Source organism: Pygoscelis adeliae, unplaced genomic scaffold, assembly GCF_000699105.1.
Source record: "Pygoscelis adeliae isolate BGI_AS28 unplaced genomic scaffold, ASM69910v1 Scaffold160, whole genome shotgun sequence".
NCBI classification, from domain to species: Eukaryota; Metazoa; Chordata; class Aves; order Sphenisciformes; family Spheniscidae; genus Pygoscelis; species Pygoscelis adeliae.
The window spans coordinates 4,738,902-4,756,260 of NW_008824035.1; the positions used below are offsets into that span (position 1 = coordinate 4,738,902).

Consider the following 17,359-nt stretch of genomic DNA (forward strand, 5'->3'; position numbering starts at 1 on the left):
TTTTGTGACTTAAAATCCATTTAATCTGCGGGGTTTTGTGTTCCTTGGCCTCTCGTCCCTTTAACATACTTGCAACTTCTCATAAAAGTATTTTATAAAATTCCCCTTGGAATATGCCTCTTCTGCATCAGAAACAGAATTCATTTGAGCTCTTACGGAAAGTGTCAAAAGATGAGGCGATGAAGAAAAACTGGTCCTTCTGCTCGCAGAACTTACTTTACCCCAGAACAATATATTTCTGTTTGATTCCCATTCTGCTGCTTGAAGGACAGAAAGATTTATGCAGATCATTAAAGAAACAGAGGTGTGGGGGTGGAAGTGAACTCCAGATCTGAGAAGCCTTCACCATATTTCTTAGACTGACATGAGGCCAGCTGAGGAGAAGGGGCTTCCTTTTGTTTCTGTAAAGCTGACAGATACACCATGAAACTGACGGTACTTGGTAATTCTAAAAAAGCAGAAGAAAGGAAAAGGAGGAGGCCAATTTATCTCCACAGGTGTTAAATGTATAATCATCTCAGACGCACCACTATTAGGTCAATGGAGCAAGCATGCTACAAGAAACACAGCAGCTCTTTTATTTAAGGCCCAAGTTCATGTCACACTAAGCCAGCTGCTAAATAGACAACACCGTGAATGCCAACATGGAGAGTAATTCTGCTAACTCTAAGATACCATGACATGCTCTCAGCTCAGTCATGTTACACGGTGCAGTTCAAATACAGTAAATACGGTACTACGAGCATCCCTTGGGACTGATGCAAAGAAGAAAGACGTTTTACTTGAGTTTTAGAGAGGAGATTGAGAATCCATATGTTCTAATTGAAACCTAGATTAAACCAAGGCTTAAACCAAGATGAATTAAAGGCAAAACTTATTCTTACTAGTACTAGTATTTAAAAAGAGAAAAGTAATTTTAAACAAGCACAAGCCACTACTTGATTGTCCAAAAAAAAAAAAAAAAAAAAATCAAAAATCTTACAGAGCAACTGTTCCTATAAGGTCTCTCTTGGGGGCCAAAGCGTGGGGTTTTTTTCTTTTTTATGATACTGCTTGGGATGTGTAAAACTTCGAACCAGCAAATACACTTCTTTAGGATCTGAAATACATCATAAGAACAACTGTGCCAGATCAGACCACAGGTATGTCCATCTTTGGGTGCTCAGGACCAGAATACCAGGGTGCCTTACATACAGGTAATTATTGTCCCTCATAGTACAGAAGAACAGTGACAAGAATTTGCTCTTGCATCAACTCAGTTATTCTTGCGTCTAATCACTCCCTTTTTAACTGGAGATTTACTTATTTACTAAATTGTTTATTTATTAGGTTTTATTTATTTAAAGTTATTTCAGAGAAACTCTACTGCCTGGGTTATGACAAAAGGTCGTATTAGACTTACAGGCTGGAAGAAACCATTGTAATTACTGACAAAAATCAAACATGAGATGTTTGTTCATAATCTTGAATCTCACTGAATCACCCTTACCATTTTAGTCTATATTCACAGTGGTCTCAGTTTATTATTCCCAACTCCAACATGTGCAACACCAAAAGTGCACAGTACACAGAAGCATTAAATATTCCTCCCTTCATTCCAGTTGTCATTGTAAGAAATTGCTTCATAGGTATGGAGTAAATCAGGATCTGCTGCCATGAAAAACCTGAATGTGCAAGTTTCAAAGAGCACTATGTTATTATCACAACTCAAAAACCTGTAAATCCAGATTAGCTGACACCAGCTACACAGGAGAACAAATCCCCAGATAAGGTGTCTCCAATGCGATGGGTAATTTAGTGTCTAAGCGGCCTCTCCTAAAAAAAAAAAAAAAATTGCACCTCCTTTGAGTGTGAATAACTGTCAATCCTATAAGAGAAACAAAGCCACAGATCTCACTTTCAGAGACAGAGAAATATTAACCAGAACAAGAGCAGAGTCTCATCTATCAGTGCACTGCAAGATGACGTATTAAAAAATCCAAAATGAGTGTTGTCCTAATGTCACAGCAACATTTGGGTCTAAGTAAGTATCAAAGGTCTCTGCCATTATTCCCAGTTGTCCACTGGATTGCTATGTTTATGGAAAATATTACTTATTTAGTAGTAGGCATTTCAGTAGGACACTGACTGAGAACCTATTTTATTTTAGCTAAATGTTTCTAGAGCTTGACAGTAAATGATATGCATGAGCCATGTTGACTGTCATCTTCCACTTTTAGTTTGACTGTCAGACATACAAGCAACTTGCTAATGTTTCATTCCAATTCCAGTGCCATGAGCCTGTTGCGTAAGCTGCCTGCTAAAAGCTGTTCCAGATGGAATGACAGTATTTTGTAGGACCCCAAAGATGTAGCTATAGAGATGAATGTGTCAACAGCATTGAAAGCATGACCTTTTTTCCACTCTTTTTTGGTCAGCAGTTCCTATTTCCACCCTATAATTTTTCCACATTCTTTATAAGATAGGCCATGTGGGAAAAAGAAAGAGCTTAAGTCTCTCAGCCATCTTCCACCACCCACAATCACATCTACTTGACTACACAAGGCAGAGGACAAAGGAGGAAGGTAAACAATCAGGTATCTTCAAAATTACAGCCAAGGCCCAAAATTTATTTAAAAGAGGAAACAAAACATAGCCCCCTACTAACATAAGTTCCAGAACGATGGAGAACTTTGCTGGTTTTCATAATAGATACTTTCTTTCATGAATAGTCAGTAAAAAGCCTGCACTCCTCTCACTGGAAACAGGCTTTAGAAAGCAATGCATTAACAATGAATAACTTCTTTTACCAGTTGTACCATTTTTCCTGGTAATTTATATACTGTATTAATGTCACAGAACGTTCATTATTAGCTCTTATTAAAGTAAATCACAAAAAGTCTACTTATCCTTCTCAAATAAAAATATGTAAATTACACCCACTGCTCATCTTAAACAATACAGGTAAAACAATACACTTTTTCTGAAACGTAGGCTGTGCAAGGAACACAAAGAAGACTTCCCCCCCCACACACATATACCTCTTTGCACCCTCAAAAGAGGAAATTACCACAGGGCACTTCTGTCCTTTTCCAGATGATCAATTCAGTATTCTGAAGTATTACAAATATTTCATTTACATTTCTTAGTTTTTCCTCTACGATATAAAGTAATTTCTTTTTGATGCAGAATGCCACAGCCCACAGTACAAGGAAAGGGAAAAAAAGCAGTGCAGGGTTGAAAAGCAACAGAAAGAATTGAGAAGGAATGGCTTTTGTTAATTTGACAGCCCTCAGCTAGCTGCATAGTTGGATTTATAAAAGGTTCTTTAAGAGGAGCGGTTTTTCACGGTGTAAGAGTGCCACACAGCTCTGGTTCCTGCAGTGCCTCACACCAACAACTTCAAAACTAACTCACTGCAGATGTCCCTATGATCATCTAATCAGACATCAAAAGCAAGACACTGACAAGCTTCTGCGCTGATTAGGAGTGTTCTATATATGTTCCACAGCGTAAACAGACACACAGTAGTTGCTTTAAAAATGGATTCACCCACATCAGAATTCCCTTTTAAAAAGCTCAAACTGTTTGGAACTCCCCAGCTGAATGACAGAAAATTCTTTTAAATCTCCCCAGATCTTCCGTTCAGTTCCACACAGCAGTCTTTCAAGAGCAGGAGTTACATTATTAATAGGAAAACTTTTACCAGAAAAAAGTAAACGCCTTCCAGAATTTAAAAACCTTACTATTCTGAATGACAGTCTGAGACCACACCACCTCAGGGAAGCAGTCTTGCCTCTACCCTGCAACACACATTGTAATACCTAAGATGTGTTTCCACCTCTACTTTATTTGTTGTCTAATTATTACACGTCAACAAGCACTGGATTTAAAGCATTACAAGTGCACCATCCTTCCAGCACTGCTAGTTACTGATGAATTACTGCATTTTCCCCATTATCTGGTTTCCTTCTCATAGCCCACCTCCTGGAATACTTAAAGGGGGCTTATAAAAAAGATGGGGACAGACTTTTTAGTAGGGCCTGTTGCGACAGGACAAGGGGGAATGGCTTTAAACTAAGAGAGGGTAGATTTAGACTAGATATAAGGAAGGAATTTTTTACGCTGAGGGTGGTGAAACACTGGCACAGGTTGCCCAGAGAGGTGGTGGATGCCCCATCCCTGGAAACATTCCAGGTCAGGTTGGACGGGGCTCTGAGCAGCCTGACCTAGTTGAAGATGTCCCTGCCCACGGCAAGGGGGTTGGACTAGATGACCTTTAGAGGTCCCTTCCAACCCAAACTATTCTATGTTTCTAATTTGAATGAACTACAGGAGAATTTCATACTGAAATTCTAACACATGCAAAGGGACCAGAAATTAAAACTACCTGCCCTCATCAGGGTGAGTAAACATACTGGACAAAAGTTTTATCTTCTAAAATCAGACAGACAATACAACTCTCATGGCAGTGCAGTCTCTTAGCTCGAGCCTTAGCAGAAAGCCACCAGATCAACCCAAATTATAGACTCTACAGCATTATTCCACCACTGTGTCAAAAAAGACCTTTTCTGCCCTGCCCTGCTTTTAAATAGCCTGATTAGATGAAGTAATATTTCTGCCTTTTTCTTATAATAAAATACCCCCACATTTTGAAAGTACTACTGATAATCTTTATCTCAAAGCCAAGCTCCGATTGTAGCATCTTTATGTTTACGTATATACATAAAATAGTATGCAAAAGGAACAAATCATGGAGCTGCATCCTTAAACACACTCACATTATGCTAATCTGCAGACACTTAATCAGGAAGGCTAATACATTAGAAACACAATTAATGGCCAGAAGAACCAGAGGAGGTTTCGACCCTTTTTAACAAGGGCTTGAAACATAAAAATGTTCTGATTATATATGAACCTTATCCAAAATTGCAAATTATATGTCCACAATGCATAAAATACAGTCAATTTCAAGTCACATCTAGGTAACAAGTGAAACCGTATTGAGCCACTGGAGCAGCTCTTCAATTGATCCAGCATCTCATTGTATCTTTAAATATGGATAAATGCAATTTAATCAGCCATTCCCATTGATTAACTCCAAGTTAACCTAAGTACTTATCGAGGGAATGTGCAACTATAAAAAAAAAAGTCATGCAGAACATAGCATCTCCATAATAATCAGCAAGTTAACAAGAGGGGGTGAAACCTTAGTCCTACCAGAATTAATGCAAAACTCCCATCAACTTAAACAGGACCACAATCCTCCGCCTAAAACTCATGACAGACCAAGTCTTAAGATAGTAGGGAAGTCTGTCCATGGGCAAAAAGAGAGATAAGCAGAAGTAATAGCTCCAGAAAGAGAAGTTCAGATGCTGTAATTATACCTTAGCAATTACTACCTGGATGAACTGGGCCGAGCAAAAGCAGCAAAATGTATTCTGCTCCCTAAAAAGTTCAAAAAACCAAACCAACAGAACCCCACAATTCAGAGTTTCTGCCTTGCTGCGTCTCGCCTTTATCAGAGCGGAGCTTGGGTAGGTTCCTTTATCCAGCTAGGAACTTCTGAGTTGGTGTAGCGAACCTGAAACTGCAGCTCCTCTCAGCAAGCTGAGAGCAAAGAATGCTTCCTCCCTCTGAAAGGCTTCGACTGTCTCAATCACACAGCATGGCCTCACTCCAAAGGAGATCCCCGGTGGAAGACTTCATGCCCGCTGCTAACCCCACTTTCTGAAGCCGGGCCATTCACAGCCAAAAAGCAGCTGGACCAGCACTTGGCTATTACCGTAGCAAAGCTATGGACACCAACTTTTTCAGAGAAGTGCATTAAACTAGTTATGCTTCCCTGAGGTCCTCTCTGGAGACCTAGGGAGGGAAGTTTCCATTTTTGAAAGCCTGGCCAGGGCTCTGTGATTATAACTAGACTCTTCTCTAAGACGAGCTTAACAGTTACCTTCATATATTAACAAATTCACTAACAAATACCTTTTCTTCAATAACAAATTCAGATATTTGTTATCCCTATTTTTCCCTGATTATAGTCTCTAAATTTTTCAGTGGCAGCTCTCACGATAAGGAAGGAGAGGCTTGGATGAAAAAAGAAACTCAAATTTTGTACCATCTGTTAAATGACTTCCAGTCTGAGAGAACAGATGCTGGACTTCACTATCAGTTTTTGATTGATCTAAAAGTATTTTGTTAATTGGGGCTAAAACTACAGCTAAGACAAAATAAGTGTCAGAGAAAATATGAAAGAATAGCTCAAATTCTTCTCAAACTACCTGGTCACTCAGAAAAGATTTTGTAATTTTGGTAATCATTATATGGCATGAAAAAAAAAATAAAAAATCTTCCTTCGAATGAATGGGATAACATCTAAAAAACAAAATATATGCTCTGCTTAGATTCTGTAAATACTGTGAACAGCTCAAATGGTTCATCAAGTTCACACAGTTCACCTGAATTGGATAGCAATGTTCTTTTCTTATATTACCGCATGTTTGCTGTTTTATTTTATGCATTACTTACTGTATGTCTGTCCTGCACTCTCCTAGAAACAAAACAGTGCTGACTTCAGAGATTCATGTGATAATCACCTCTCAAAAATCTGATCAACTACTGGTGTATCAGTACATAGACTGTATGCTGTCTTACATGGTTAACTATGAGTATTTTTACATAGAACTGAACTGCCAGTTCTACATGTGCCAAACACCAAAATGCCAGAAGTGCCAAAACAATTAAGCTAATTATGGAAGTCGGTTTCAATTACAAAATGATTGCTAAGATAATTGGGGCATAAATACAGAGACTTAATTTTCCTACATGCACTGAAAATTGTTTCATCTACCAACAGCTCTGTTTTTTCTAACTTGCATGTGACTGCAAGGAAGCAGTTTAATGTGAAAAAAATAGGTGTTTGTGGCAAAGGAAATGTAATATTAATTTTAAATTTTCAGCAGCAATATACAGAACAAATTAATTTTCTCTAAATACTGCTTTAACACTTGCGTGAAAGAGCATAGCTATATTCAAAATGCAGTGTTCAGCTGTTTGTGCCATGTTTTTTCATTTGTCAGATATTGATTCTTCCCCATGTTTTAAAACAATCTGTACCTAATTTAACCTACGTTATTTAAGCTTTCTATGCTTCCCAAAACATTACGCCAAAGCATATTTCAGTATGATTGACAATGAGAGTTTTAGAAATGGTACTGTTGCAAAAGTAAGAGCTGGTGTAATGTATTTTGCCGTAACAGATTTTTACTTTAACAATAAAAATTTCAACCTTCTGGGCCTCCCCCCTCCCCCCGCCCCCCTTACATGACATTTAAAAAAATAAAAAAATCTGAGAGCCTTCTCCACTGTTGTTATCTGTCCAGTTTTGACTGTTACCCCTGTAGCTGACAGAGGAATGCTCTGTATTTTAGGCATAGAGAATTCCTTTAGGCCTAGAGGGTTCTTGTGTACTGATGGCAAGTCAATGAAGCATGGTGAGGTTTTAGCGTCCAAGTATAACTGCAGTCCTCATATAATGGCATAAAATGCACGTGTCCCCGCTAACATATTTTAAAAAAAACAGAAAAAAACTATCTTTCTCTCCTTGCTGGTCAAAAATAAAGCATTCGAAACATGTCCTGGAATGCAACAAATTTCACCAATTTTTCCACTTTTTTTTTTCAATTTTCATGGTTATAAAATACCAAATGTCAGCATTACATACTGACATACTCACTTCACACATTTCTCAACTTTGCAAAGAGAGTAAGATCTGCACTGTTAACCAAGAATTCTTCTTTGTACTTTCATTTATCAGACTGTCAGTATTTCACTAATATGTAAGTGCTTGCAGCAAACATCAAGAAAAACCTCTCACCTCAAACAGGTCTGACAAATGACACAGGACTTTGACAAAGTTCAGCCCCCTGTAACACCATAATGTACTTGGAGACTGACTAGCACTTTTAAAATTGCACCACTTAGCAAATAACCCAAGCCATTGCAAAATAAGATGCACACTAAATACTTAAATGCACACACATTTGGCCATGGAAGGAGAAACAATGAACAGACAACCGAAATCCTGTGTTGGCCTTCAGAATTACAGAGTTAAGATTGAGAGCCATAAAACATCATTTATATGCAAATCATCTGACTTTCTGTTTACTTACCTCATTCACATGAACTTAACTGGAAGTATGGTCTCAAATACAACATCTTCAGCTGAAAAGGTCCCCACCTCCAGCATGTGTTGCTGAACCCCAGTGCTTTCCTCCTGCTCCCTAATGTACCAATACGGCCATTAGTGGTAACTTGCTATACACTAGTTGTGATCTAGGCTGAAACGTCCCCCTCACGCCAAATGAAGAGGCTGGGGGTTTCTGAGTGTTTTTTGTTTTGAAACAAAACAGCGATAGATTGGTTTACACAACTGGGGACAGGGAGTGAATTGCAACACTGTATAGGAAAGCTAAAGGGGAAAAGGCATAAATTTCACAAGCAAATGAAAGCAGGTGCAACTGCGATATTATTTAAGCCAGCATTCATTTGGCATAAAGTAGTGCAGAAGTCTATGAAAAAGCTTAATACACTTATGTATCCCAGCTGACATTCAGAGACTCTAAAGAATTTCATCTTTTTATAAGTAATATAGGAACACCTTCCCCACACAAACACAAAGCTTCAGGCCTTAAAATTGCAAAGTAAAAAATGTGACCCAAGTCTGACCAAGACAGTATCACTTTTAGAAGATTGAAGACAGCCTGCAATAACATCTGATTAAGAGTTACTGCATCCTCACTAATTGTGTCTTTGCACTAATATTTAGTAATAACTATGTTGAAAACAAAGTTGTCCTCAAAAGGGAAGAGTCAGGTTGTAAAACAGAAAAGTGAGAGAAAGAAGAGACCATGCACGATAGTAGCAGGGTGCCAAAGGAAGACAGAAATGCCATGAGAAAACAGGGAAGTGAAAAAGGGTGCAAGACCAATGAAGCGTATTAAAGGGGAAGTACATTTTTTCTACTAAGCAATGGAAAACTGGACAATATGATACTGAACAATGAAACAATTGCTAAAAGTTCAGTTCATATTCCAGTGCCTTATGTCACCATTGAGCTTTATGTAAATCTCTTATTTTAAAGAAAGAGAACCACTGTTAATCGACTATATCATCTAAAATAACCATTTTGTCCAGAGGAAATTCTCTACTTTACAGAAAATGAGTATGATGCCCTTTGTTTTAGATCCAAATTCATATATAGCTTATAAAACTGCTATATACCAACAGGTACGAACAGTTTTTGCCCTTAAGAAAAAGGTGAGTTACATGACACCTACTGCCACAACATGCTTGAGACTGTGGTCACTGGGATGAGAAGCGCTTGGGTGGAAGTCAGCAGGTGGGCCCAAAGCTGGATCACTGCTCCTTCGTACTAGAAGTGGTGTGCCTAAGAGACAAAATAAAGAGTAATGGTTCAAGGGTGCTACAGGAACACAAGGTAAAACTTCCTGTGATTTAACTAAGAGAGGTGTACAGCACTTAAATATGAGTTTATCTGTGGCAATATTTACCTGGTAAATTACTAGATTCGATGAGGTTGTGCCATTTAGTATTTACTAAGCTAAAGAAATGAGAACATTTTAAGCTCTGTTATACATACTTTCACCCACAAGCTGCTAAATCAGGTGAAAACTGCTGACAAACAGGAGGAAAAGGCACCTTCTCAGAAAAACAAACGAGTAGTTGCATGGATCTGTGACCACATGTACCATCAAGTTCTGACAGGGAAATCATACACTTGATCTAAGGAATAACTGTGAACCCAGGAAGAACTGGACTGCTATTGTTAATTCCTACAACTGGTAGTGGTTACTTAACTAAACCAGAACGTGGTCTAAAGCCTTTCACTCCGCACTAAGGACAGCTCTCATTGTGCTGTTCTGCATTAATCCACCAAACTGGGATCTCACAATCTCATTTTCAACTGTTCCTTACTTTCTCCTGGTGTATGTCCAAAAGCCATACCGAGCAACCGCTTCCCTCTCACATACCAATTATACAACCTCACATTTAACCTGTATGGAAGGTTGCTTTGAATATGATGGCATGACCATATATATACGGTCATAAATTTTATTTCCATAAGCTCACAAGATGCAACAGTCCATCACCACTACTTCCGTGCCATCTCAACCTAAGGCATGTAAATGACAGATCAGGCACAGGTTTTTGGGTACGGAGGCAGCTGAAGGATAAATGGATAACTCCCTACATTAACTTCATTTAGTATCTAACATGTCTTGGGCTGGCTCTGCAGAGACAGTCTAAATAAGGATATAAAGAGGAGAGGGGGAAGAGATTTTATTCACAGCAGATCTGCCTCCCGCTATCGACTGCCAGGATTCCCAGGGAACAGACGTAGGCAGTTGCAGTTGTTTCAGAGAAGCTGTAGACTAAACAGCTTCCTCTTGCAGGCATCTCCAATTAGACTCACCAACTATTCATGTCTATTCACATGCTGTCTGGGAATAACCTCAAAGACCAGTCAGCAGCTTCTAGCAACACTGACGTCCAGTTAGCAGAATACATGGGTGCTATAAAACACTCCCTGCAAAAACCTCCAGGTGAGGCGAGAGGGAAAACATCTTTAGTAATATAAGAAAGGAATTTTTCACAATATCCAAAATGAAATTAAACAAAAATGACTTTTTTTTCCCCAAGTCTTTCCAAAATAATTTATCCATAGGCAAACAAAAAAGTTGAAGAGAACGTTGGTCTAAGACAATAATTTTTCAAATGTTGCAACTGAGTGAAAATAAGATTGTAACTGTCATTTATAGTATTAATTATAGTGGCTCATACTGATAGCAGTCATAATTACTAGATCTAGAACAGAAGTTTGAATGTGCAACAGTTTCCTCATTAGAGACATGCTAACAAAGCTGGAGTGACCATACCACATTCACTCGCAGCACAATTTTGTAATTACAGCTGGAATAAATACCAGCACCTGATGCTGAGGAACAACCAGAGAATCTAATGCTCTTACCCTTCCTCATAGTGAGCAACAGTTTTTATATGCAGGAAATCCCTTCTATCTCCACTTATGCAAGAAATCAGTAAGAAAAGCAAAAGTACGACTTAAATTTGTGTCCTGGTATTGATGGAACGCTCAAAAATCAAGAGGTGAATATTGGTTTTTTTGTTCCAAGTGAATGTCATCTTGGTATCGAGAGCTATGCATGTTTTCACAAGGAGATTCTGAAGAAAGGGATTGATCACCAAATTTATCCATTTTGTGTGATTTTCCAAAGGTGTCAGTAGGTCAAAAGGAACCAAACCTCTCCACTCACATACTCCTGTTCTTCACATGGTGCTGAAGAGTAATTTTTTTCCCCTCTAAGCACATTTGGTAAGAAGGTGTATAAAAGCTAAAGCCAAAAAGTGTTGGACTTTTAAGTTACTCCCTTCTTTAAGACAAATACTTATTCCTTAAAATAATTTTTTCCGTGTATGACCAAAATGTTTCTGGTGACCTGTATCCAATTTTCATTCTGTCTTCAATACAACAGTTTGAAAACATGCTGAGACACTTTTGTATGATTCAGCATAATTTAGTCTCCAACTCCTTTTGACATAAACATGAACAGTACAGTGAAACACTCTTGCTAAACTACCAGAAACCCCTTGCATTGGCACTTTTATTTGTAACTTTCACAACTCAATGAGCCATATTACAAATTCAAAGTAAAACACACTGTTGCTTATACTCTTCAAGGCCATCATCCCAGCCCCTTTTCTCATTTCAGTCTTCCTTTTTCCACAGTGAGAAGAGGGTAAAAACAATTCCCCAGTCAACTAAAGAAGCCAAAGATGGAAAAAAAGAAAAAAAAAAAAAAAAAAAAAAAAAAAAAAAAAAAAAAACACCCCACTTACATCAAGCGCATTCCTTCTCCCAAAGCCAACACTCTGAAATTAGATTTCTCCTTTTCCTGAGCTGTCCTCTACAACCAACTCCTCATTTCTCTCTCAGTCCTCTGGCTGAGAGAAAGATGAAGTCTTCCATCTCTGTGACTGCTGGGAGGCAGGACCCTCATTTGTTCCAAGGCCTCCCAGCTTCCTCAGCACTTGAAAGAAGATGTCTCCTGTACCACACCATTCATATAATGTTTTTCTAGTAAGATTGGACCATACTTCAGCACTTCTGTCTGCTTCCTGTACCCTCTGCTGCAAGGTGCTCTTTTACCACATCCCCCCTGCCCTCAATTTTGAAGACCTCCTTTCGCTTGCTTTCTGCCACTGTTTTTCAGAGAAACTGAAGCAAAATTACATTATCCCATTCTCAGTTTACAGCTGTCTAAACTTTGAAACCAAAGTTTGCAGGAGCAGCGGGATTACAGAGAATACTGTTTTCCAATTTGGAAAGATGGCCTTGCAGCTATTTGCTTTCTTTTTATTCCTGCAAGTTTTTGCTTATTGCCATGAGGCTATGAAGTTTATGGTGCTCGTCTGGAATGCTTCCCCGCTAGCACAAAAACAACTGGACTTTTTGACCACTGTCTACAATGCTTTCTCTTTTCTCCCAATTTGTTGTAAATGTTAGGGTCCTACAGGTCATTTTCTTGTTGAAGAGAAAACCAGAATCTATTTCCTTAATTTTTTAAAAATATATTACTGACATACAACATCATTTCTTGTACAGAGATATCACAAATCGTTAACATCTCTGTGAACCAAGTCAGCTGAAGTCTTTCGCCAAAATTATCCAAAACAGTCCCTCTGGCCCTTATTGCTTTACACGCATACACCACCACAAAGACACTGGAGCACGAAAACAACCTCTCATTAGACAAAAGTAAATTGAACTAAAATGCCCTCTCTAATAAGGGAAAACAAATGGCAAGCAGGAAGATTAGATGAAAGACTTAAGAAGCAGTACTCTCCCTCTTTGCAGGGAGAAGCCCTTATTCTCTTTCAGGAGACAGCAATTCTCAGTGGCTCCCTGAGCTAACCAACTCTCCGCTATCTCCCCTCATCTCCTCTGCGGCTCAGGTTGCTCCCTACTATAAGAACACCTTCCCTGCCACTCAGTGCCTCCCAAACCACGCTTCTCCCCCACAGGCTCCTTTCTTTTTTCAGCCTCTCTCTGCCTCTTCTGTACTGCACACGCAGGGCTCTTGAAAGCCAAGCATGCTCCCTTGCACTCTGCAAGAGAGAAACCTTGCCAAATCCCACTGCCCAGGACTCAACCCGACTCAGGAATCAGCCCATGTGCATTATACATATATACCTTGAAATTGTTCATCGCTGTCTTCCTTAGACGTGGATAAAATATAATGAAAAACCATCACTGATACCATTTATTACAGACATACTATAAACAATTATATACGTTTTCACTTAAGAGATTATGTCATCTGTTTTCTTCTGTCGGGAAACGGAATGTTGCCTTTTTCCTTACTGCTTTCCTTTTGTCATGCTGTGTCTCCATCTTATTCTACTCACGCTCTTGCATCTGTGCTGAACATTTATAACCAGTGTAAGCTCAAACAGAAAATTCGTCTTTTCCCTGAATGATGAGACGCAGAAAAACTCCTTTCTGCATACCAAGACGATCATACAAACACGTTATTTACAAGCACTACTGTTTTGTGCCAGAGTAGCACTTTGTATTTTAAACTTAGGAACTCAGTTTAAAAAAAACTAGTTATCATCTTGGTTTGTCAGCTTACCCAAAACTTGCTGCATTGCATCAGTAATTTACAGACAACAGAAATTCAAACACATGCCCAAGACTAAAATTTTTCTCATGATGACAGCTTTTAACCTCAATCACTTTAGGGTGTATTTCCCCTTCTTTCAAAATTTGCACAGAGTACCTTCTATTATGGTACCATAGCACCTTCTAAGCACACATGGATGTCTCAGCCTTATTCACAATAGATACTCTTTGACAAAGCTGATGAGAAAAAGTCCTGCGGTTTTCCTTCGTTAAAGTAAACTCCATGGTTTAGTTTCAAGCCATGTAGATCAATCTTTTCCTTTTGCTAGCATCACCCTCAAAAATTAGTATCTATACAGATTCATGGTTAACAGTGTATTTTCCCTGAACTCTTATGTTTTGGAAATATTTTTTTTTAACTGCAAATATGGTTGGAACAAGCATATGGTAGAAACCACACTTAGATTTAAATTGGTTACATTTAAAAAAAAAAAAAAAAAAAAACAACAGAAGAGAGAAGTTCTGCCATTTGTGCACAGTTAAAAACTGAAAACTTGCATCAACACAATGGCAAAAGAAACATCTCCATGTCAGATGTAATCCTATTTTCTCTTTTTGTTGTTTTTTGTTTTTTTTGTTTTGTTTTTTTTTTAAATTTCACCAAAAACCTGTATACAGACATTAACACTTACCCTGAATAAGAGTGCACTCTACCTTATTTCACTTAAGTCCTTTGGCGGATCAAAAATCAGCATTTGAGGTTAAGAGGGGGCCAACTAACAAGAAGTGATGGGTTTAAGAACACTGTGCAACCTCAGATAAATAATGTAAGGTTTGGAGTTCAGGATCCAAACGTGGTCAGGGGAACTTTGGAGCTCCAGCTGTCCCTCCTGGGGTCCCCCTAAACTCTTCAGGGTCTCTAGGCTCTGAGTTCTGGCATCAAATTTGATGCCTCAGCTTAGACAGCTGAGTATTGCTCAGGGTGACCATTACCATAAAAAAAGATTATTCCAACCCTTCCTGAATTTCGCTGTTTTGCTCTTAAGCCTCCTTGCTCAGGAAAACACAATTCACCTCCAGGCTGAAATCCTTTTATTCTTTGGGATTTAGGTTGCAGGTTGCTGTTACAGGGCCAAATTGAGAAAACTGCTGAATACAACCAGAGTTTTATCACCCACGAGCATTTTTGGTAGGCTGTGCTATCTATGCTGCAGTCGAATTACGTACTAAAAATTGATTTTAGCATTGTTTTGGATTAGATGACTTCTGGGTAAGCTGACAAACCAAGGAACACAGGGAATGTTCCTTGATGCAAATGCAAGCACATGTGTTGCCACTGCATCAGTTGCTACTGGCAACTAACATATTATGAAGGGGTTTTGTTTGTTTGTTTTTCCAGGTAACAGGGAAGAACTATTTTAGAGGAGAACAAAAGATACACTTGGACAGAATACCATAAATGGGTAGAAAGGTATTTACAATAAATCATCTACACAGTTAAAGTCATAATTTAATTTCTGCTCCTGCATATAAAAATGCTGACTATGATGGGGAAAAAAGCTGTCCATCAAGTGTGTATCAAACTGTCAACTGTTAAAGGCCATACCAATGACAATTACTCTGCTGCTTGCTTCCAAATTACATTTGCCTGGACAGACAGACAAATTATTTTCTCACCTGCATGTGCCTCAAAATATTATTTGAGAGTTCCTTCTGAGCAAATCACAACAAAATTTCAAGTTAGAGTTGAAACAAAACACCATAAATACTATATGCATACACACACAAATGTGAAATTGAACTTCAGCATAGATGATTCTTGACTGGAAGATCTCTGAACAGACACAACAAAAAACAACCACCCGTTAAACCGGAAAGTCAGAATGACTTTTAAACTGGTGCTGTCATGAAACAGTTCAGGCACTGGAAACAAAATAGTACAAGCAGGATATTAATTTATATTTAAATATAGGAAAGGTCATTAATATATGCCTATTTTTCTTCTTTTTATCAGAGAAATTTTACGTTAAAAGGCGTGCAGACAGTTCTGCCGGTCAGCGCTTCTTGAGAGCACTAAGCAATCACTGCGGGTAAATTTGGTCACCCTCAGATTTATTGCTTACCACCACCTGAGGCATCATGTAATGGTTCTGCCATGTACTTAAAATGTAGCTGACATTAGCTTGTACATTCTACCTTGTGATAGGACTGTACCACTTCTTTTTTATTTTTTAAATATGTAATGCTCTGACAATGTGACTTTTATGTTTAAAGCTAACTCAAACTGCTCATAATAGCACCTATCAATACAATTTCAGATATACAACTCTCTGTTCTTTCCAAAGCGCATACTGCATTTTTTAAATTCCCATGGATACAAGATTAGATTCATGAACTAGGATGATGTAACAGTTAAGACAATTGACTTAAATCTATAAACAGGTGAAAATCCACTTCCAGCAAGCTCTCTCTTTTACATATTAACCCAGTGCAGAACAAAGTATTTCCCTATCACTCTAAATGAGGTGTACTTTTTCTTACAAAGAAAATAAAACCAATCGCCTAGATGTAAAGGCTTTAAACAGAGATTGTTTTGGGGTGGTTTTCTTCGGTGCCATAAATTTCAAAAGAATTATTTTCTCTCGTTGCATGTGCTGTAACATTAAGTCAGATTTCAGTTATGAAGCACAAGAACTGTTCTCACAGTTTTTATGACCAGAATGAAATTTCTTTGGTGTTGTTATTGTCAGAAACGGTGCCTAGTGAAACAACTATGGAATGTTTACATTTACAGCTTTTGCAGTTTCAAAGACGGACATGTAAGAATCACCTATGTACATTATTTCAGTAATAAAGTTAATCTACATCCCATTTTCAGGATCAAAATCCACATTCATTTGAAAAGAAGTAAACCACTTCCCATCTTAAGGCAGTAGGATACATATGTATCTACAGAAGATGTACAAGTAATGCTGCTACTTTCTCCCTGTTTCAAAATTTCTCTCAAGAAAGTTTCCAGCTGAAGGCAGGGCTTCAGCTTGGACCTTAACCAGGTATTCTTTTCTTACACTTAAGGTCACAACACACGTCAGATCTAGAGTAATTTCAGGGTCTTCTCACCTCTATCAACACAACGCTCCTATTTTCAGCTCCTCATGAGACAGACAGGGAGCACGCAGAGTTACTGTATTGCTGGGAGCACCATGACCCCGCTCCAAAGGGTCTTGGCCGCAGGTACCACGTGGAAGAGACTGGGCAGAGGGGAAGGAGCTGCAACAGAATCCTCCTGGTGCAAGGATTCATCACCTCACTCACAAAAGGGAGTTGTGAATTTTTTCCCAACCCAAGCTCTAGTAAATGTGCAACTCCTATCCTTGCTGGGCAGAATGATTAGGAGCTTTGTGAGAACACACTGGCTGTTACCAACAAGAATCAGCACTTTCCACTACAGGCCAGGCATTCTTTTATTCTTGTCCAGGTGAAACATCTTTGTGAATCACACCATCATTGTGCACCCACTGACTGATGCACTGCCTCCAACTTCCAGCTTCAGACACAGGATTGAAAATTAGGGCAGCTTCAGACATTTTATGTTTTTTAAGTATCATTTGGAAAAAATAAAATAAAATTAATTTGTGTTATATTAGACTTTCCCTA

The 17,359-nt window shown here is 38.6% G+C and overlaps 1 protein-coding gene across 1 annotated transcript in view; it reads right to left on the reverse strand.

The window, feature by feature from the left end:
* PARD3B (par-3 family cell polarity regulator beta) overlaps positions 1 to 17,359 on the reverse strand; it is a 415,216-nt gene that overhangs the window by 270,730 nt on the left and 127,127 nt on the right. The window contains exon 4 of the mRNA XM_009333046.1: positions 9,318 to 9,427. Coding sequence (XP_009331321.1) covers positions 9,318 to 9,427 — 110 coding nt within the window. The remainder of the gene's footprint in view (positions 1 to 9,317; positions 9,428 to 17,359) is intronic.